The 23510-nt window shown below is 41.0% G+C and overlaps 1 protein-coding gene across 7 annotated transcripts in view; it reads left to right on the top strand.

Moving 5' to 3' along the window:
- Positions 1-23510, top strand: part of LOC138755249 (protein MTSS 1-like) — a 182708-nt gene that overhangs the window by 94639 nt on the left and 64559 nt on the right. For 6 of the 7 annotated variants that reach the window (XR_011352138.1, XM_069920888.1, XM_069920885.1 and 3 more), the window contains exons 4-5: positions 22327-22411; positions 22972-23063. Coding sequence is in view for 6 of the 7 variants with exons in the window: in XM_069920888.1 (XP_069776989.1) it covers positions 22327-22411; positions 22972-23063 (177 nt within the window). In the remaining variant the exon portion in view is untranslated. Of the gene's footprint in view, positions 1-19978; positions 20052-22326; positions 22412-22971; positions 23064-23510 lie in introns of all 7 variants that reach the window. The other variant, XM_069920886.1, reaches the window with a different exon arrangement.

The raw sequence follows: 23510 nt of genomic DNA, 5'->3' as shown, positions 1-23510 counted from the left end.
AATCATGTTCATTGTCATGTAAGAATACATTAAAAATGTAACAAGCATGATGTACTTCTACTTCTGTCTGTGTAAGTCATATGAAGAGTCATCATGACCATTTCCTGCACCCTTAATAATAGGAGAAAGGGAAGCAACAGAGAGTCCCTTCAGAGAATCCCTTCAGAGAACACTGGGTTTGCCTCCAGCACCCCCTCCCACAGCTCTGCAGCCGCACAGACTCCAGTTCAAAACATCAGCAACCCGCGCTCCAGATCCAAACCTCCAATGCAATCAGGAAGCATTCAGCGCCCAAAGCCCTTCGGAAGCCCTTCTTGCTCTCAGCACCCTCTCGTATCCCAGTTCCAATACCTGGTTCCCATGAGCCAGTTTCCAGCAAATGACAGCGTTGTGGGTCCATAGTCTGCAAGTCGCCAACAGCCCTGGCCTCCAATGTATATACTGTATTTTTCCTTTAAATACTCCAGCCGTAGTGCTTATAAAAAGTTAAAATAAATTCTATTGTATATTCTTTTATTAATCTTCCTTACACTTGAACTTCTACTTTTATGAAACAATCAAAACCCTTTTCAAATTTTCTGATGATGATAGATCAAAGATTGATCCAAATTCCTGAAGATAATTAGGTTAAAGACACTGTCCTGAGAAAACCCTGTTGAATTGTTCTGGGGCTGAGATAATTTGTCTCACACTAACCTTTCTGCCTGTGAAAAGGATGACTCTCACCAACAATCAGTTTGCTCTTGGATTCCCAACTGACTTAATTTGAAACTAGTTACCATCTGTTCAAATCTTGCCATATTCAATCTGTGCGATTCATCTTCTAACGCCTGCTTGGACAAAAACCATTGCGAGATTTGAGTTGGATTTCCCTGCTCGAATCCTTTCAGACCCTTAGTGCCCATCCTGAATGCCACTGCACTGAGACATAATTTCTCTTGTTTCTGCTAGCCTACTCCCAATTTCCCTCTCTTCCTTATCCCTCTGACTTCTTTCCTCCAGCTCTCTATGCTTTCCCTCTTCATTCACAGAGCCATCTCCCCTCACCTTGTTTGCTGGTTATTGCAAAAAAATCTGTGACTTACTTTGGTTGAGTACCACTTAGTGCTATAGTTGGCACCTTCCATCAATTTTATCATTATGAGCTTGAAGTAATAGGTCAGTTATTAAAGTTAGATTTTCTTGTTTTTTTTTAATTTTTTTTATTTTTTACACAATAAACTATTATTGACAAAAATAGATACAGACATTTTTCTCTTGAATATATACAGTGTCATTTTCTCCCCTTTTCCCCCTCCCTTCCCTCCCTCCCTCTCCCCCATCCCATTTATTCAAAGTTCAATCTATAAGATACATTAAATCTGTTAAACAATGTCGTCACTTAATAAAATAAACAAGAAACTTTTATCTTTTACTTTTATATACTGAGTCAGTTTTTGATCACTTTTTTTCATGCCAATATTATCATTGTGCCGCATCAGAATTATTGGTGTTGTCGTTAACCATGAGCCTGAAATGCTGGGATCTCTCAACAGTGTATTTTGGTTTCATAATTACACATGAAATCCATTGATTTGTTTGGTATTTTAGAAGGACTGGGCATGATAAGAAAGGCTTAGACAGATATAAGGTAGGCTGAATGCAGGCAAATGGGACTCACCCTTGGTTGGAATGCACATGATGGGCTGAAGATCTGCTTCCACGCTGTAGAACTTTGACTCTTCGGAGACTGCGATGGAAAATCTTCAACATCTGACTGATTCCAAACAATTTACTGATGGAGTAATTTTTCAGTATTACATGGGGCTTGATTTCCAAAAGGACTTGCATGGTGACCATTCCTCTTAATACTACCATGGAGAAATGGTCAAAAAATTTCTCGTCCCTGTGTTGGTTCTACATTACTTTCCTTAACCTCAATCTAATGGCCATAACTTCAGGACTGTACAACCTGGGTCAGTGACAGTGCTTCTTCTCTTGCTACTCTGACTTCGCTGAATATTATTGCACATGGAATACCAATAAATGAGTTGACAGAGGGCAGAAACATTCATCCTGTGTTTAACCTGACGTCTTGGGACTTGATGGCATATGGAATTATTGTTGAATTTTCAGGACCATTGCCCTCAGTTGAATAGCACAAAGCTGCTTTTTTTTTGTGGGATGTTTTGCCACTGGAACACACATTGTCCTGAAATGGTAATGCAGAAATCTAGCGCTGAGTGAAGGGAATTGTGTGAGAATGACTGTCAGGCTGTTTCTTGACTTGTTGGCTGATTCAATCCTAATTTATCTATACAAGTGCAGGGGTGGATATGCTTTTGACACTTCTCAATCTGGTGTCAATGTCAATTTAGGGTAGCCTATTCAGTTTTAATGACCTGAATTTTCTGCCAGACTATGCAGTACTGTTGACACGAAGCTTGAGGGTCCAATGCAGTGCTTGTCTTTCTCAAATCTGAGTTCCAAGCTTTTGTGGGGGGTTGATGGTAGCAGCTGTTATCAGCAAGCCCACAACTGGTATGTGGCAGTTGTTTTAGGACCGTCTATTTAGAGTCGAGGATGGGCATTTTCCAGTGCAAAGAAAGAAAGCAAAGGATGGCAAGGTAAGAGAACCTTGAATGATGAAAAAGGTCATGAACTGAAGATATCCAAGTGCTTTGCACTTGATTTAGTTTGGAGTGGCTGTAACCACCAGTTTTCATACAAATAGGAGCAGCAAGAAGTTGATGTCTGATTTTTGAAATGAACTCTAACTGAACTTTTGTTTATTTCAATATGTACATTTGCTGAACAATATTTGATGTTGAGTGATAAACGGGTGATTTTAAATCCATACATTAAAAAGATTTTGTATAAATTTTGTGATGCACTCAACTGAAAGTCGGTGCTTCATACTATACTGGAATTAAATGTGAAGTGGAATGAGAAGACCTCAAAGGACATCTTGCATTTAATATAATTTGGGTGATAAGGAATTTTTAAGCTTATGAATTGATATTTTATTGCATTAAATGGGCATTTATATTTTAAGTCAGAATAACTCCACTAACGCATTAAGTGCAGTGTGGTTTCTTTATTGGTTAATAATTATTTGATTCCTTTCCACATTTGATTCATTTCAGCATAATTTCTATTTTCATTGTTGAAATGTGCCATCACAGTGAGAGACTTCATGATATGCAACATTTCAAAAACATTGCAGCTTCCAAAAATGATTGCAGTTTTTAATTTGTATATAACAGTATTTGCTTTGCTTGAGAATGTGAAATAAAAAGGCCGCATAAATAATTACTGACTTGAATACACTTGTGAATGGTGATATTCACACAGAGTTCTTGTGTTGTGTGGTCTCTCATAGGAAATATTAGATTGAATTAATGTAGAATAACTCTGTGGAATTTTGTATCCAAACAAGAGTTGCAGTTCATAGAATGGTTTCAGAACAAGAGGCTGCCATTAACCCCATTATGACTGTGCCAGCTCTTTCAGTGCAACTTTCAAGATTCACTCCCTTGGTCCTTTCTCTGTAGTCTTGCAAGATTTGCTTAATATTTATACAGTTCTCTTTGTAGAATATGATGGAATCTTGCTTCTACAGGATCTGAAGGCATTGCATTCCAGATTCAAACACCATGCATGCTATGTTTTGCCTCATGTCACTCTTAATTATCTTTCTTATGATTCTCGATAGTACCCCTATAGTTCTGGTCCTCAATTTCTCAAATTAATGGAGCAGCCACCCACTATCCACTCCCTTCAGTGCCCTCATTGCTTTATATACCGGTACTTCTGTCAAATCTCACTTCAATCCTCTCCAAATAAGATAGTCCTGTCTCTCTAATCTGTCCTTGTTCAGGGATGATTCTCACAAATCTTGTCTGGATCCTCTAAACACCCCCTTGCATCTTGCTCATAATGTAGTAGCCAGAATTGAATACGATTCTCAGCTGAAGTTGGATCACTGTCTCATAAAAGGTTTTGCATGACCTCCATGTTCATACTCTCCTGCCAATTTCAATGACTTGTGCACCCATCCCTCCAAGTCTTTCTGATGCTACATTTCTTTTACAACAGTTTCCCTTATTCCTCATTGTTGCTCTTCTTACCAAAATGAATCATCTAATTTCTTTGCATTAAAATTCATCTTCCAAATGTCAACTAATTACTGTTTATCACTGTTTCCTTGTAGTTCACAATACCCCTTATCCAAAAATTTGAAATGCTCCAAAATCTGAAACCTTGTGAGCAGATGACGCCACAAGTGGAAAATTCCACACCTGACCTCTGGCCATGTGGGGCTTTGAGGCTCTGTTGGCGCCAGTTTGTACCAACTGTCACCGTTAGACCTATATGCATTTCTCAGTGTTTTTTTGCTTATTCTTTTCTCTGTTGTACAAAGATATTGTTGATAATGACTGATGGTGAAACAGCTGAAATGGTTCTGAATCAAGGTAAGTATAAAACATTATTTTCATGGGAAATGTGTAATTCATCTTCACCTAAAATGCCATGTTTGAGTGTAACATGACCAGCAACATTATTGCGTGGGAAAAAAAAGTGTACTGTTGTGGCAGCGCACATCCTCGTGGCAAATCGGCCCCGCTTGTACCGCCGCACCAGTGGGGCAGCCGCAAGAAGATGGCACAGTCGGGGGACCTCCGTGCCACGTGGGTTAGTGCAAGGCACGCGCCTCAGATGTGCGTGGTGACGTCACTGCCAATGCGTGGGCGGAACTCACGCCACCCTTAAAGGGGTGCGTGCCAAGTTTGAAACCTCCAACATGGTCATGGTGTGTTTCAATCTGTGTAGCAGCCTCTACATTGGTGACCCCGGCAAGTCCAGACTGTTTTCTGGCCTTTTGATATGGATTCCGCAGCAATCACGCGGATGCAGTGAAACCCTTCTTTCCCCCCCCCCCCCCCCCCCCCCCACCCCAACCCACCCTGGAGGCATTGCCCACGTACTTGGTTCGGGCAGGCGGAGGCACAGTTTTGCCTCCGACACATCACATCAGACACCACATCGTGAGCGCGCTCGATAAAGAAACCGCGGCCAGGGTGGACGACCTCACCCACAACCCACTGGAGGAAAGTAAATACCTCGCTCTCAAAAACCTCCTCCTCGACACCTTCGGCCACTCTCCGCAGCAGCGGGCCTTCAGGCTCCTACACCTGCATGGTCTGGGTGACAGTACCCCATCTGCCCTCATGAATGAAATACTGGCGCTAGCAGAGGGCCACAGACCCTGCTTCCTTTTTGAACGGGTTATCCTTGAACAGATGCCTGAGGATATTTATCTCCTGCTGGCAGATGAGGATTTCTCAGATCCACGCCGAATCACAGCCCACGCAGACGTCCTCTGGTGGACCAAGCGAGAAGCCGAGGCCACCCAGGGCCCATCAACTGCAAGCGCCCCCCAAGCATAAACACCAGAAGAACACCACCCCATCTGGTGTTTCTACCATCAACAGTGGGGGTCCCAAGCCCCCAAGTGCAGGCAGCTCTGTGCGTTGTAGGGAAGCGACCTGGCCAGCACCGTTAATGGCTGCAATGGCTGGCCGCATGAACAGCCTCCTGCATGTGATCGACAAATCCAGTGGCCGACGTTTCCTGGTGGACACTGGAGCTGAACTGAGCGTGCTCCCCCCGACTGCCCTTGAGACCCGTGCACAGGACCCAACCCTACGGGCAGCCAACAGATCCTCCCATCAAGACTTTCGGTACACGCAGCGCACTGATCCAGATCGGCAACGACAAGTTCCGCTGGAAGTTCGTGCTGGCCTCTGTGGGCACAGTGCTGTTGGGAGCCGATTTCCTCCGGGCACACAGCCTGTTGGTGGACATCAAAAGCAAGAGGTTGGTAAATGCCTGCCTTGATGCCACAGACGTCTGCGGCCCGGGGATAACTTTCATCAGTGCCCCCAAGGACAAGTATTCTTGCATGCTCAATGAGTTCCCCTCAATCCTGCAGCTGCAGTTTACTTCCACCATGCCCCAACATGGAGTCTGCCACCACATTTCGACCCAGGGCCTTCCCCCCTCCCCCCCCCCCAACGCCAAAGCCAAGCAGTTGCCTCCCGAGAAGCTGTAACTGGCGAAGGAGGAGTTCTCCTGACTGCAAGAGCTAGGGATCGTCCGCAGATCGGATAGCTCTTGGGCCTCCCCGCCCTCCACATGATCCCCAAGGCTTCCGGAGGTTGGCGTCCATGCAGGGACTACCATCACCTCAATGACGCGACCACGCCAGACAGATACACCATCCCGTACATACAGGACTTTTACGGCCAACTTGCACAGTGCCTGGGTTTTCTCGAAGGTCGATCTGGTAGGGAGTTACCACTAGATCCCGGTCTACCCTGACAACATCGGCAAGACCGTGATCGTCACCCCATTTGGCCTATTCGAGTTCCTGCCGATGCCCTTCGGCCTTAAAAACACTGCCCAGACATTCAACGCCTGATGGATATGGTGGGCAGAGACTTGGGCTTCGTGTTTATCTTGACGAGATCCTCATCACCAATCGGGACCACGACGAACACAGGGTCCATCTCCGTGCGCTATTCGCCCACCTGGCAGAGTTCGGCCTCACGGTCAACGTGGCCGAGTGCCATACCATCTCCACGGATAAAGCCACCTCGGCACCCGAGAAGGTCACAGCCGTACACCAGTTCCCGAAGCCCGACACCCGAGAAAGTCTACAGGAATTTGCCAACATGGTCAACTTTTACCACCGGTTCATCCTGGGAGCGGCTCGCATCATGCAGCCGTTGTTCGCATTGATCGCCACCAAGAACAAAACCCTGGAATGGACGGAAGAGGCCAAGAGTGCTATTGTTGCAATGAAAGACCCCCTGGCGAGCGCCACCCTACTTGCCAATCTGCTGCTGGACGCCCACACTGCATTCTCGGTGGATGCGTCAGCCACAGCCTTTGGGGGCATCCTGGAGCAATCAGTCAACGGCCATTGGCACCCTGTCACCTTCTTCAGCAGGCACCTCAGTCCACCCCTAGTAACTGAAAAACAGTGCCTTCTACAGGGAACTCCTGGCCATCAGACTCTTCAAGTACTTCCTGGAGGGCAGGCCATTCACTGTGTTCATCAACCACAAACCGCACACTCAGGCCCTATCAAAGTCAAAGGACCCTTATTCGGCCCGCCAGCAGTGGCATCGGTCCTACATATCGGAGTTCACCACTGACATCTTACACCAAGCAGGTAAGGACAATGTCGTGGCAGATGTGCTCTCAAGGCCCACTATCCACAGCCTCTTCCCCAGCCTGGACTACGCCCAGTTAGTGTAGGCGCAGAAGGAGGATGCAGACACATAAGCTTTCTGCACCACCATCACGGGTCTCTGGCTCCAGAAGCTCAAACTGCCGGACAGCCCTGACACGCTGCTCTGCGACGTCTCTACCACCTCGCCTTGCCCAGTAGTCCCACTGCAGTGGAGGCCACAGGCCTTCAACATGGACCATGATTTGGCCCACTCCTCAGTCAAGACCTTGGTTTGCATGGTGGTGGAACGGTTCATGTGGCACAGCCTCAAGAAACAGGTAGCCCAGATGGCAAGAAACTGCGTGCAGTGTCAGACCTCCAAGGTCCAGCACCATGTAAAGGCCCCAGTACGGCACTTTGACTCCATGGCCAAGAGGTTCAAGCGCATCGACATCGTGGGCCCCCTGCCTTGTCCAGGGACGCCTGCTATTTGTTGACAGTGGTAGACCGCACGACAAGGTGGCCAGAAGCCATCCCACTGAGGGACAGTTCTGTCGAGACCTGTACCAGGAACCTACTCGCCCACTGGATCGCCAGGTTTGGGGTTCCGGCGCATATATTGAGCAACAGGGATGCCCAGTTCACATCCACCCTCTGGTCACAGCTAGCAATCCTCTTGGGGATCAAGCTCCATTGCACCACCACATGCCATCCCCAAGCCAACGGCCTAGTGGAGAGTTTCCACCGGCACGTAAAATTGGCCCTCATGGCTCACCTCACCGGTCCAAGCTGGATGGACGAATTGCCCGTGGTCCTGCTTGGCATCAGAACGGCTCCGAAAGAAGGCCTACAGGTATCGTCTGCAGAGTTGATCTACGGTGCGCCGCTGTTGATACCCGGGGAGTTCTTCGGCCCAAGCATCGGCTCCATGACCGAGAGTCGGACCTTGCTGGCAGACTTGCAGGGTAAGCTCGCCTCACTAGCGCCCCCACCACCAATCTACCACGGCAGCCGCCCATCCTGTGTCCCCAAGGAGCTGGCCACGGCCGATTTCGTTTTAGTTCAGCGGGGTCCATACACTGCATCCCTGCAGTGCCCCTACGAAGGCCCCTACAAAGTCCTGCAGTGCTCAGGCAAGACATTCACCCTGGACATCGGGGGCAAAGGTGAGTTATTCACAGTCGATCGACTCAAGGCAGCGCACCTGGACCTTAGCCAGCCGGTAGTAACAGCCCAGCCAAAATGATGAGGTCGGCCGCCCAGGCGGCGAGAAGCATAAGCCGGTTCTGGTGGGGTTGCATTGGCGGCGCACATCCTCGTGGCGAACTGGCCCTGCTTGTACTGCTGTGCCGGCGTGACAGCCGTGAGAAGATGACGCTGTTGGGGGACCTCCATGCTGCGTGGGTTAGAGCAAGGCGCGTGCCTCGGACAAGTGTGGTGACGTCACCGCTGACGTAGGGGCGGAGCTCACACCGCCTTTAAAGGGACACGTGGAACTATTGATGCTACTGTGCTGCGTAGTTACCCTAGATTATCCCAAAATCTGAAAAAATCTAAAATTTGAAACACTTCTGGTCCCACACATTTTGGGTAAGGGGTACTCATCCTGTCCTGTCAAGTTTGTGTCATGAGCAAATTTAAAATTTGTGGCTTCTTTCCTCAAGTTTAGGTCATGTCATATAGGAAAGAGAACAATGACCTCAATTCCAGTCTCTTGGGAACACCATTATTTACTTTCTCCCAATATAAAAAACGAATAGCTCAACCTTCTGTTTATTACTTATCCAACTTCGCATCATAATTTCACACCCCATTTATCTAATGTGCTTTAATTTTACTGACAGTTTGTTTTATGGAACCTTATCCAAGGCCTCCTGGAACTCCATGTCACTGAATAATCTACATTTCCCTAATTAATTTCATCCAAAATTATTCCATCAAATTTGTTAAACAAAGTTTGCCCTCAACATAACTTGGCTGAATTGATTTAACTGATCTTTTTTTTTTCTCTGGGTGACAATTAATAGTGTTTCAGATGAATATTTCTGAGAGTTTTGGAGGTTAAACTAACATCTGTAGCTGTGGGTCTCCCTTCATTTGCACAAATCCAGTTCTCTGACACCACTTCTGTAACCAAAAAGCATTTTAAGATTATAGCAAGAACTGTACAATAAGCCCCCCTCTTTCCCCCCCACCCCCCCCCCCACACCCCCCTGGGGATTGGTAAATGCTGGGTAAGTATCTTTCCCGGTTGCTTGAGATTGCGCATTGTGAATTGGCAAACTAATCACTAGGGGTGCCAATTTTAAACTTCCATATTTTGTACCTATTTCTTTCAGCAGTTCTTTTCTGCCAGTTGCTTGAATTCTGTACAACTGGGATTTTACTGTACTCTGTTTCTTCCCTCAAAATCCTGGTATGCATGTCACAGCAATGTAACTCCCATTTTCAACAGAATAATTGTTCAATTATTTTCTGAGCAGAAAAAAAATTATGAATGAAGTTGAAGGGTTTCCTGAACCCACAGTGTTAATTCAATCTTATTCATGCTACCTTGAAAACCATAAAATGCTTATGCTGCTAAACTTGCATTTGTATAATCCAAGAAATTTATGCTGATCATAAAGGAGCAACTTCCCACTGCTTAATTTTGAATATGACAAGAATTATGAAGTAGGTAAGCTATCTAGTAATACTAATAATTAAAACACAATAAAATGACACATCACTCAACTTGTATGTTTGAAGTGTATCGAAGGTAGATCAATGTTTGAAACGGTGTTTAAAATTTTGTGTAACACCATTTATCAGAAGTGCCCATGTTTTGTGAACCTTTCTGAAACCCATTTGATTGCTAATTTGTACCATCTTTGAAGTTCATATAAAAATGAGACATTTTTAGTTCCTCATTAAATAGAGCAATGAACAGCTTGGTGCTCTTTGTAACTAGTGTAGCTTCTCACATCCTTTGAGTAATCTAAAGATTAATTTTATTCATTTTATCTGGGCCGATTCTCAGAGGGCAAAGTAAAACTTTTAGACAGATTTGAATAGAGATAGTTTGGACATAGAGCATTTTCAGTGTATGTGAATGGTAAAAATTAAGTTGTCTCAAGAAAAGGGATTCAAACATAAAGCTTTTGTTTACCTTCATGAAGATGAGTTTCAGCTTAGCTATTATAAATTTCCAATGATTTTTTTTCCAAGTCAAGTTTGTTGTCATCTGATTGTTCATGTACAGTGTTCTCCAGTCCTCGGTCCAAAAACATACAGACACAACCATAACACACATACAGACAAATAATACATATGCAGGACAAGTATTATATGTATAAAAATAAATATTGTTTTGTACAGATGAGAGTCTTGGATGTTTTTAGTGTGAGCAGTTCCTTTGGTGGTTCCGCATTCTCACTGTCTGTAGGAAGAAGCCATTCCTCAGCCTGGTGGTGCTGGCTCTGATATTCCGGTATCTTTTCCCCAATAGGAGCAGCTGAAAGATGCTGTGTACAGGGTGGAAGGGGTTTTTGCACGTCCTCTTCAGACATTGATCCCGGTAGATCATGTCGATTTGGTTGGGGGGGGGGGGGGTTGGCGGTCGAGAGGGAAACTCCAGTGATCCTTGATGTCGATGGGGGTGAGGGAAACTCCAGTGATCCTCTCTCCAATAGCTCTATTAAACATTTAAAATTGCACTGATATTGTCAAAAATGACAATAAAAACACATTTTCTACAGAAATAATGATCCCATAAATATTAAAACACCAAATTGAACAGATGAAGCATATTTTGCTTCAAACTATTTTTCTGATCCACATTTTGCCGAGTTAGTTACTTTTCCTGGTCCTGGAACCTTGCTCATCCTTTGAAATTTCTTTCAGTGCTTTGACAGAATTGTTAGATGACACTAGATAATTTTTTTTCAAAAGTTTTGCTTCTTGGAAAAAAAAACTGAGGATTATGATAGACAATTTCAAGTTGTATACAAAGATAATTTAAGATTTGCTGTATCACTTAGTAAGTTGGAGAAATATTAAATTTAACTTTTATTGAATTTAGCATGTTTAATCGCATGACAATTCTGACATATCTTTAGTTCAACTGACCTAAAAATGTTTTGCCGCTGATTTTTGTTTATACTCAACATCTGATGCCTCTTGTGTCAGTGTCCAACTATAGTCAGCCAGCATTGATGGATTCCAATTGCCCTGATACTGCTTTTCCAAGGTCGCAAAGTCCTGGTGAAACGTTTCATCATGTTCGTCACTGATAAGCATAATAGAATGTATCGCAGCTGTTGCGACATGGTTGAGACATTTCTGCTATATTGAATCTACCTGAAGACAAAAAATGCCATTGATAAGTATCCTCACTATGCTATTGCCTGAATAACATTTGTATCAACATACGTTCAATCTACAATCTATATATGAGCTGCTTTTCTCACCTTTCTGCCTCTATCCTGACTAGGCATGCCCAGGCCTCAGACAATATTTGCACAGCACCTCCACTGAGTGCATGCCCAGGCATGCATAGACTGACCAAAACAACTTGCTTTGTGGGCAATATACTAGTAGACTTAAAATATGACAGTAAATCACAAAAATAGTTGTATTGAAAAAAAAACATGTGATGGGGAAATTTTAAGGTGATTTTTGTGATCAGCAGCCCAAAATCCATAAAATATACTCTGTGTTCAGGAAGCAAAATCTTCATTGTCCAATGTTATTGATGGGAAAGTAATAAATCCCATTCTTCCCCTTCCAGCAACCTCCTTTAGTACATGCTGCCCACATTATCAGCTCACCCCCACAGTTCTGACCTGAACATATCACAGTCTCTCGTGTTCCTTCTAATGCTTCTTCTTCCGCCCCACCCCCCTCACATTTTTGCAATTTTTCCTCAGTTTTGACACGTGTTCTTTGATTTTAAACATGAACTGTTTCTCTTTCAATGTTATGGATTAATCACAGTGCTTCTAACGTTTGCAGTTTTTATGGCAGATATCCAGCATCTGCAGATTTTATTATTTTTCAATAATTGTACCAATGTTTAAGTTCTTTGCTTAAAGAATTGCCCTAATTGTTAATAATAAAACATGGGAATCAAATGGGGTCTGCATATGTTTTTACATTCAATATTTTTAACCCAGTTCCTTTGTGATCTTTCACGTTCCTGTTCTACATAAATGCTGGGAACTTCTGCAGTACTCTCTGCTAAAGTAAATTGGAGTGGGAACTGTCGGAAGATTGCATGTCCACCTTGTTTCTTGTCACCTAACCAAATAGAATCCAAATTGATAGGACCAAAGATATTGATTTTTTTTTCAAATTAAAGTAATTAGTTCAAGGTTGTAAGAGGTCATGCATAACAATGTACTCACAACCTAATTATAACAGACAAGGCAACTTAATAAAACATTTTGTGGAGTCATTTCACAACTGGCACTTCTAATTTCATATTGTTTGTTGACATTTAAATCATCAGCTGAAGATCAATTTTGCTGTGTTTCTGATTCTCTGCTGAAAATTGGATATGTGTATGTATGGAAAGGAATGGAGGGTTACAGGTTGAGTGTAGGTCAGTGGGGTTAAGTGTTTGGCATGGACTAGAAGGGCCAAGTTGGCCTGTTTCTATGTTGTAATTGTTATAATTTCATAGGCAATATTCACTGAAATCTTTTTTAAAATATTTTAAAGGTTCTCCATACATGTAGTAAAGTTTGGTTTTAATACAAATTACAAATAGAAAAACAACTTAAAATTAATATATAATCCCACTCCCCCAAAACCTCCCTCATAGTTAATATGAAAATAAAATATAGTTATATAAAATGAAAGAAAAAATAAGAAACCTTCAATCTCTCAGGTCTAGAGGCACAGGAAGTACAACGTTATAAATTTAAACCTAATATTTGAGTAAACGGGTGCCAAATTCGTAAAAACACAACATATTTATTTCTTAAATTATATACAATTTTTTTTCCAAAGGAATAGAACTTTGAAATTCCGCATTCCATTGTGCCATACCCAAGTAACTGCAATACATTTCCTTGCTATTGCGAATGCAATTTTAACAAAATCTAATTGGTATATATTGACAGTTTTTGTCTAGGTCTTATTACTTCAATATTTCATAATAAAATTAAATCTGGGTTTTGTGGAAATACACCTGTAACTGGTTCTAAAAAGTTTCCCAAGTCCAACCAAAATGATCTTGCCTTGGAACAGGACCAAGTTCACTCTAATCTTAATGAACGGCTTTGCTGATCCCCATTGATCAAGCTTACCTTGTCTGGTAAATGTTTTTAAAAGGCATTCAAAAAGCAAAATAAAAAGAATAGTTATACAGGGGGTCCCTAGGTTAGAGTGATCCTCAGCCTGACTTAGGAAAGTCCTACTTAAATGCAAGTTCTCCCAGTCTGGCCTGTTATGGTACTTGAATCTCTTCACCAGAAAATGACGGAGAGATCATCCCATGTAAAAAAAAATTAATAATAATAAATAAATAAATAGATAGATAGATAGATAGATAATTCGTTGCCTTCTCCAAACTCTCCTTCAGTTAAGGTCAAATGATATGAACCCCATGAGCATATGCATTTTCTTAAACTGCAGGTAGTTTTCTCAGTGATTAGCAGATCCACTCTTTCACTTCACCCCGGCTGCACTTAGAAAAATGTATGTGGCAATTGACTGGTAACAGTTCCCATCATCTACATTGACTTTCCCTGGTCAACTCTCTCCAAATCAGTTCCAAAGGGCTGTGGAAGCTAAAGATTTCATGTTACAATTTTGAGCTAAATTTATTTCAGATCTACAAAAAGTTCAGTGTACACACATTTCTCATCAGTGAGACCTTGTACTGGACATCATTTCATGGCTTTCATCTTGACAATGGAATCCAAGTAAATAGTGAATTTTTCCATGACCATTTCTCCTCCTCACTGACAGTCAACACAGGCACACCTCAAGGATGCATGCTTAGCCCACTGCTCTATTTTCTCTACACTCATGACTGTGTGGCTAGGCACAATTCACATGCCATCTACAAATTTGCCAATGATGCCATGCTTATCCACAGAATAACAGGCAGAAATGAGTGAACAGGAGTGAGTTTAATCAGCTAGCTATCTCACAACAACCTTGCATTCAACAGTAGAAAAATGAAGGGACTGATTGTGGACTTCAGGAAGGGGAAACCAGTCCTCATCAAGGGCCATTAGTGGGGAGGGGAAATAAATTCAAATTCCTGAGTGTCAACATCTCTGAAGATCTATCCTGGGGCCATCATGTCCATGCAATCATGAAGAAGCTTCAGAGTGGCTATATTTTGTTAGGAGTTTGAGAAATTTGGTGTGTCATCAAAGACTTGCAAATTTCTACAGGTGTACCATGGAATGCATTGAGTGGTTGCATCACCAGATCTTTTCACACCGCCATGTAAAATGGGGATTCCTGCAAAAATTTCTTGGGAACCCTACTATGAATTGGTGGTGTGAAAATGTCAGCAGGAGAAAATTACCTGAGTCTACGACCCTACCCTGGGCCACCCTCCCCCGGGGTGTGAAAAGGCAAATGTCCAAGCAGGGGAAGAGCTGTGATATCAGCACTTGTGTACTGCATCACATCAGCAATTAAATTAAAGAATTATACCACCTGACAACAGATGGACATTTGGGATGTTGTGAGGGCGGCGCAATGCAGGATCAATGGCCGTCCTCGTTACCCATATCTCCCCATGCAGCTGGAACTACTCTGCACTTCCCAGAGCAGTTTCAACTGCGTGAGGAATTATGAGTGACAAAGTCGGCCATTGATCCCGCATTTGTGCCAAAGATCGGTGGGGGGGGGGGCACTTACTCTCATTGAGTGTGTAATGTGTCATCGCTGGGGACAGGACATTGCCCCTCCTCCCCACCCCCCCCCCCCAAATTGCCAGGCATGGCAAATTAGAGGGAATTTGGACCGCGGTATGAAAAGCCCAGGAGATCCTGCCTTCCCAGGAATTTCACCTAGGGTTACCACTTGCTGGCAGTGTGAAAAGGTCAACGTTTGCATGGAGGTGTCAATGCGCAGGACAGGAAAAGGATACAGAGGATTGGAAACTTGGCCATTGCCATCATGGGTACTAAAGACATCTTTAAGAGGTGGTGTCTCAAGAAAGCAGCCTCTTATCAAGGACCCTCACCACCCAGTCCATGCCCTCTTCTCACTGCTACCATCAGGAAGGGGGTTCAGGAGCCTGAAGACAAATATCCAACATTCTAAAAAAAGGCTTCTTTCCCTTTTCTTCGTCATCAGATTTCTGAACAGACAATGAAGCACAGACACGACCTCACTTTTTTCTCTTCTTTTGCACTATATTTATTTTTAAATAGTGTATTTAAGGAATTGTAATTTATAGCAATTTTTGCACCTGCAATACACAGTGCTGTTCATGACAATAAACCTGTTTCTGATTTGGGAGAAAATAATGAATAGTTCGTAGAAGTCAGAACATTTATAACACAGGTGAGCTGACCAAAATATTTCCAGAATTTATTTTTAAGAGGGGATATTGTTACATTCACCTATTTATTGAGGGGCTGTGGATGGAAATCATTGAGTAGAAAAATGTGCCCTTGAATTTTATGGTGGTGGCTATTTGAGTTTCATCATCAAATGCTTGTGCATGCACTTGATGACCTGTGTCCTACAAAGTTAGGAACTCAATGCTGGAAGTGGAATTAATCTGGGTTGTTTTCCAGCTGTCTCAGGCAAGGGCATAATGGCCTCCTGTGTCACAATTTTTCTGATTTTCATGAATGTTTTCTCAAAACATTATTTCTTATCTGTTTTAAAGTTTTCATTTTATTTGGATTTCAGTCTTTTGTAAACAATTATCAAAAAGAAAGCCATGAAAAAGGTTACAAATTCTTGCAGAACTTATGACAGGATAATAGCAAATTTATTTGCCATAATTTTGATTCCCAGCATCAGAAGTTACCTTTTATTAGTTGAAGGGATTAAAGTTTATTTTATGGCGCAGCTTATCGGAGCATTAATGCAGTTTCTTAGTGTTCATTTACTTTTAATAGAAGCTTACCACAAAGTCTAGATGACGAAGTGAGCAAGAAGTCTGCCCTATTATCTCAGTGACCTGGATTTTGAATCAAACCTGGATTATTAGGATGAACATTTCTGTCTGATGGCTGCTTTTGTCCTACATGCAGCTGGTTTGGTCAGTCTCAAACCTGCTCTCAACAACAAGAATCATTTGTACAAAAGTGACCCAGATATTACATGAAAATTGAACTTTTTCAAACACCACAATAATGACCAGTTTGGGAAAACTGAATCCCGACTATATTTGAGCTACCTGAAAGCTGGGAAAACCTCTTCATTACCAATCAAGTACACTAATGAGTTGCCCAGCCCTTCCATCATATTGAGTTACCAGACATGAGAAGTTCATAAAGGTTTGGTCATCTTCGTGGTGTCTATTGTTTATGAAAATGTCATATTTTCAATCCTCCACCTTAAGCAGCTTTTAATCACTAATAATTCTTTCCTGAGGTAATTTATCAGTATCAGCAGCCATTTTTTTTTGTTTTGCTGTCCATTTGCTGTACTTCCCTTTACCATATTTGGATGCTTTGCCTCCTTGACATTCTGCTACTCCTTTGATTCCAACTACTAACTGAACGGTTTGCCTGGATCAACAGTGATTTCACCTTTTTGTACATCCTTGAGGCATTTTCCATCAATGTTCTTTACATCATTATTCAGTTATTTCCCTTTCATCTTCATTTGTCCACTGACCTCTCACTTGAAATATTGTGTTCACAAATTCACTTTTTGGAAAACTTCTTCCATGACTCTCAGCTTTTTATTATTGCTCTCATAAATATCTGTCTGATTTCATTGGTATTGGAGCTTTTCATCAACTCTCTAGAAGCTCTTTATCCTTTATCTTTATCCTATTATGACATGTTTTCTAACTCATTCCTTAATGGTTAATTAAGTTTTGCTTCCCATCCCATCCCATCCTGTTTTTTTTTAAAAAGTAGAAATTGTTACATTTCTGTAATTCTTTGTTACAATTTGGAAATAGTTGTATTTACAAAGTAATGATCCACTTTGGAAAGTGGTAACTAATATGGCAAAACCATGGTCTTTGAAAATGATGCTAACTAATGTTCTGCAAGTAGAGATATATTTTCTGATGTTTCTAAGTTTTACTGATTCAGAATATTTGAAATTTTTTAGCCCATGAGCCCGTGCTACCCAATTACACCCAATTGGCCTATAACTGCCATACATATTTGAATGGCGGAGGAAACCCACAGTCACAGGGAGAACTTAAAAACTCCTTACAGACAGCACTAGATTCGAACCTAGGTTGCTGGCACTGTAACAACATTGTGCTAATCATTGCCACCCTTTCTTTATTCTTTATTGATATATTAAAACTTTGCTAATCCAATTAGAAATTAGATAGTATATTCTGTCCCTTTCTGGGCATTGTACTTTAAGTAAGACATCAAGGCTTTGAATGTAATGCAGTGCTTTTTCAAGAATAGAATTTGAAATGGAAGGTTTTCAGTTTAGGTCAAGAATGTAGAGGTTTTTTTAAAATCTAGACTTGCAGCACTGAAACAGGCCCTTCTGGCCCACGAGCCTGTGCCACCCAATTAACCTACAATCCCCATAATTTTTGAAAGGTAGAAGGAAACTGGAGTACCCACACAGACACGGAGAACTTGCAGATAGCACTGGATTTGATTTGAGGTCGCTGGCGCTGTAACAGCATTGCACAAATTGCTATGCCAGCCGTGCCACCCAAGATTCTCCTTGTATCAGGCAGAGGAAATTAAGATATGGATTAATAATGGAATTCAAAACTGAATTTGAAAAAGCAAGAATGATTAAACTGGCTGAAGGACCATAATAAAAGATGAAAAGTTAAGATTTTCTCCGGTGCTTTGGTTTCGTCCCACTATTCAAAGCATATAGAGGGTGTAGGTTAATGGGGTGTTAAGAAATGAGGATTGTTTCTAAGCTGTACTTTATGACCTGGAAGGCATAACTGTAAAGTGAATGGAAATATCCAACATCAACTTTAAGAGGAGAAATGGATGAATAGGTGAAGAGACAGTCGTTACAATAGTGTGAAACAGGAAAGTTTGCAGACACTGTGATTGTAGTAAAAACACAACTTCTGGATAAACTGTGCTGGTTTTAGAAGGCCTGAGCCCTTTGTTAGGGTATGAGGAATATTACAATAGTATGAGAAAATAGCGAAGTAAAAATAGTTGAACAATTCTTTCAAAGAGTTACCACCAAATTTCTGTATTTTATAATTTGATAATTCTATGAAGTTAGATTTTTTTTGATTGTTGACCCATTTTCTTTCTGACGCACCCTCAGCGATGATCTAAATAACTGTAATGCCCAAAGCACCAGTCTTTAATGAGAAAGATATTTTTATTTTTTGGTACTTCAGTACTGAAGATGTTGTGGTGTCTGCTGTTTCCATTTCTGAAACACAAGTTAAAAGTCCAGATCAGACAAATAATATGAAAATTATCACTTTGTTACCTTGTAAAAGTATTTGGATGAAACTTTGGTTAGATTTAACACAGTTATTTCTGGATATTTTTAAAACTATATGCAACTCATCAATTTTTTTTTGCTTGTAATACCAGTTTTGTGTCAAATTAGACCTTATTGCCACATTTATCCAAATGTTCCTTCCCTTGCAATTCAAGGTGGGTTCCAGCTATTTTGAGAAGGAAAAAAAAATTGGTTCACTATTATTTGTAAGTGTTTATCCCTTTCATCTGTATCTTCTAGGGAGTTTGCAGATAATTGCAATCATCTGGATGATATATTTTGAGACTGGTGTAGTTTGTTTCTCCTGATAAGAGTTCCTAATTTTTAAGATAATCTTAGTTCTTAATTACTCTGCTATTAAATGAACTGTACATTCTGATGGTGAGGTCATTTGGTAGAAAGAAATAAGAGCAGGAGTAGGCCATATGGCCCATCAGGACTGCTGTGCCATTCAATAAAATGATGGGTGATGTGGTTATGGGCTTGGTTCTACTTACCAGTCCATTCCCATAACCCTTAATTCAGTAACTGTTCAAATATCTATTTGTGTACAATAAATATCTTAAATGAGGTGGTCTGTACTGCTTCATTGGGCAAAGGTAACTGCGGATTCACAAATCTCTCGGTCTTGAATCTGCTTCCCCCCCACCCCACTCCCTGTAAATTTTAAGGCTGCATTTCCCCACTTCAAGTCTCACCTGTTAGTGGTTTTTATCTATTCCTTTTATAATATTTTATGTTTATGCAAGATTCACCCTTCATCCTTTCTAAACTTTCATGAATATTGTTCCAGACTATGAATAAGCTAACTCCTTCACTTCCGGAATCAACTTGGTGAACCTCCTCTAAGTTGTCTCCAAATCCTTCCTCACAACAGGACACAAGAATTGGACAAATCTTTACCAAGACTCTCAACAGTTACAGTAGAAATTCCCTGCTATTAAATTCAATCCCTCCAGCAATAAAGGCTGACATCCATTTTGTCTCCTTGATCATAGCTGCACCTACAAATTGACCTTTTGTGATTCATGTACAAGCACCCTCAAGTCTCTGTGCAATGACATGTTGCACCTTTTCACTATTTAAATAATAGTTTTATTTGGGACAAGAATCAAAATTTATTGTTATGAGCATGTCAGGAAATTTGTTCTTTTGTGACAGCCTGCAGCTGACGTGGACTTTTACCCCCTCCATAAATCTTCGTCCGCGAAGCCAAGCCAAAGAAAGAAGACAGGTGTAAATATTGCTATGAATTCTATTTAAAATTAAATAAATTAGTGCAAAAAGAGAAAGTGATATAGTGTCTGTGGTTCATTGGCTATTCAGAAATCTGATGGGAGAGGGGAAGAAGCTTTTTTTGTGTCGCTGGGTGTCTGTCCTCAGACTCCTGTACCTCCTTTCTGATGGTAGCAGTTTGAAGAGGCTTAAGTGGTGAGGATCCTTGAGGGTAGAGGATGCTTCCTTAAGACAGCACCTCTTGTAGATGTTCTCGATGGAGTAAAGACTGATGGCCATGATGATGCTGGCCAAGTTTATGATTGTAGTCTTTTCCTGTCTTGTTCATTGGCACCTCCATACCAGACAGAGATGCAACCAGTCAAAATCCTCTCCACAGTACACATGTAGTAATTTTGAAGAATCTTTGTTGACATTACTAAATCTCCTCAAACTCCTCACTAAGTATAGCCACTGGCGAGCCTTCTTCATGATTGCATCACATGGAGGTCCCAGGACAGATCTTTCGAGATGTTGACTCCCAGGAATTTGAAGTTCTTGACCCTTTCCACTGCTGTCCCCTTGATAAGGACTGGTTAGTGTTCTCCTGAAGTCCACAATCTTTAGTTTTGCTAACGTTAAGTGCAAAGTTATTGTTGTGACATCAGTCAACGAGCTGATCTATCTCCCTCCTCCTTCACTGCCATCTGTGATTATTGCCAATGGTTGTGGTGTCATTGGCAAATTTGTGGATGGTATTCAAATTGTGCCTTGCCACACAGTCCTGGGTGTAGAGCAAGAAGAGCAGTGGGCTAAGCACACATCCTTGAGGTGCACCTGTGTTGATTGTCAGTGAAAAAGAGATGTTGTTTCCGATTTGTACTGACTGGTCTTCTGATGAACAAGTCAAGGATCCAATTGCAGAGGAGGGTGCAGAGGTTCAGGTTCTGGAGCTTGTGGACCAATGCTGAGGGTATGATGGTGTTGAAGGCTGCGCTGTAATCGATGAAGATTAGCCTGATGTACGTGTTGCTGTTGTCTTGCTGAGTGGATAGCCAGTGAGATTGATTGCTGTGGAGCAATTGTGGCAATAAGTGAATTGCAGTGAGTCCAGATCTTAATTTAGGTACATTAATTCTGGTCATGACCAATCTCTCAAAAGATTTCATACAGGAGGTATCCGACTGGGCAATAATCATCGAGGTAGCTCACCCTGCACTTCTTGGGCACCAATATGATTGATCCCCTTTTGAATCAGGAGGGAACCTCAACTGCAGCATTGAGAGACAGAAAATATCTGTGAACATGCTGGCTAGTTGGTTGGCATAGATTTTCAGTGCCCTGTCAGGTAAGCCAACAGAACCTGATGCAGTCTTTGTATTTTGCTGTTATTTTCTGGTTGCAATGTGTAAGGGAGATTAAATGGTCTGTTAACTAAATGTGATGTGGGGTTAGATTGGTTTGTTCTTGAATATAGCACCATCTGTGGGTGTATTGCCTGTCCAGATATTATTATGACCTAAAACCCAAAAAAACCTAATTTACGCATCTATCGTCTGAAGTCGCACTATTTTGCATCATTGGTTTCATTAAATAACTGTTTTACTTTTGTATGTAAAATTTATGCTTTTATGTTTTGTTTCTGTATGGTGGGAAGCTATATTTAAAAATGTTGTTTCTGGTTCAATTCCCAGTGAGTTTGGTCATTTCAGCAAGGATTTCGGTTATCATCAGGACTTTAATGAAAACAAGTTGTCAGATAATTCTTCTAATAATAGCTCCTGAATTGTCCATCAATCTAGAATGTGTTCATGAACATTAAGGTCAAGTTTTCTATTTGTTGATTTGGTAATGAGAAGTAAATTTGGAAGTATTGTGATACTTCCATCATGTTTGTCTGTATAATGCCCTGCTGATTTATGGAAACAAAAGTGTTGTGAACCTGAATATATGCATTTCTGGTGCTTAAAAGTATTTGAAAAGGAGGCTGTTTTGCTGACAGAGCAGATCTCATTACTGCAATCAGTGAATGGTGTGAAATAGTTTGAAGCAATAAATACCTGAATTAATCACTGCATTTGAGATTGGACATTGTCAAATTGTATTCAAAACTGGTTGGGTCTATTTTACCTCATGTATTTTTGAAGTTGTATCTGGGGTTTGATCTAGCGATTGAAGTCGCATTAAACTCAGAAATTGTCTAAGACAAAAAACTATTTAACTTGAAATAGAGAAATGTTGGTGTAACATGAAAATCCGATGTATTCTAAAAAAAATGTTTTTTTTCTCTTCAGGTGCAACAAGAGAAATTGGTTCAGCATTAACCAGAATGTGCATGAGACACAGAAGCATTGAGGCTAAACTTCGTCAATTCTCAGCGTGAGTTATTTGGCTTTGTCAGTGTGGAATAATGTCACAGATTAGAGTAAATTGGTTTTCATGATTCTCTTTTCAACTCAGGCTAATTATAATCTTTTAGATGATCCAGTTTTACGTGTTTATTCAAGGATGGTTTTTGAGTAAAATATATAAGCTCTATTAGCTGACCCAATTAATTTTCTTCATTGTTTCCAGATGGTATCAAATGACAAGTTGGAATATTTGGTTGCAAAAGGGCAGTTTTTGTTTTGAACCATCATTTTAAAATCTGATGTTTCTTTTTATCTTAAACTATTGTACAATACTGTACATGGATGCAGGGATAGCTAAGGGAAGAAACTTTTCAGATCTAATACAGTATATTGTGCATGCGTTTAATGGTCTGAGATGCTTTGTGTAACATCAATTTTGAGGTCCTTTTGGGGGGAAAAAGAAGTTGATATTGACAATAAACACACAGCTTGCCATTATGATAGATACTTTCTGATTAAAAATGTATATAAATGAAATGATGCCTTCATTGTTGAATAAGTCAATTTAATGCTACTTCGTTAATTTAGAGCTTTGATAGATTGCCTGATAAATCCGCTACAAGATCAAATGGAAGAATGGAAGAAAGTTGCCAATCAGCTTGATAAGGACCATGCAAAAGGTACATTTAAAAAAAAAACTTTATATGTTATAAAATACAAACACAAAAAAAGTCTTACATAAATCATTATCAAAATACATAATAATTCCCAACTACCCCTTCCCACCTCCCAACTAAAAAATACCCTACTACTCCTAAAAAATGTATCGCGGTTACATGGAAAAATGATGTAGAGTTAAATATTCAACGATGGCATAATGAGTTGAAATCGTATTTATTTCAGAAAGATAACATAATTTACATAATAATTATTCTTGTTTTGCTAAGATGTGGACTCCATATTTAAAATGTATGGATTTAAATATAGTTTAAGTAGTTTATAGATATCTTTACAGCATATAATTAATTGATTTATGCGTCAGGAGCCCAGTTTAGGGCAAAAGGTAGATTTAACAAAAAATTAATTGATTTATGATATAATTTAAACTGTTATTGAAAATAAGTTGC

This window comes from Narcine bancroftii, chromosome 2 (assembly GCF_036971445.1).
Source record: "Narcine bancroftii isolate sNarBan1 chromosome 2, sNarBan1.hap1, whole genome shotgun sequence".
Taxonomy (NCBI): domain Eukaryota; kingdom Metazoa; phylum Chordata; class Chondrichthyes; order Torpediniformes; family Narcinidae; genus Narcine; species Narcine bancroftii.
The sequence above is the reverse complement of the archived record's forward strand: the minus strand, read 5'-3'. Positions and strand labels throughout refer to the sequence as shown.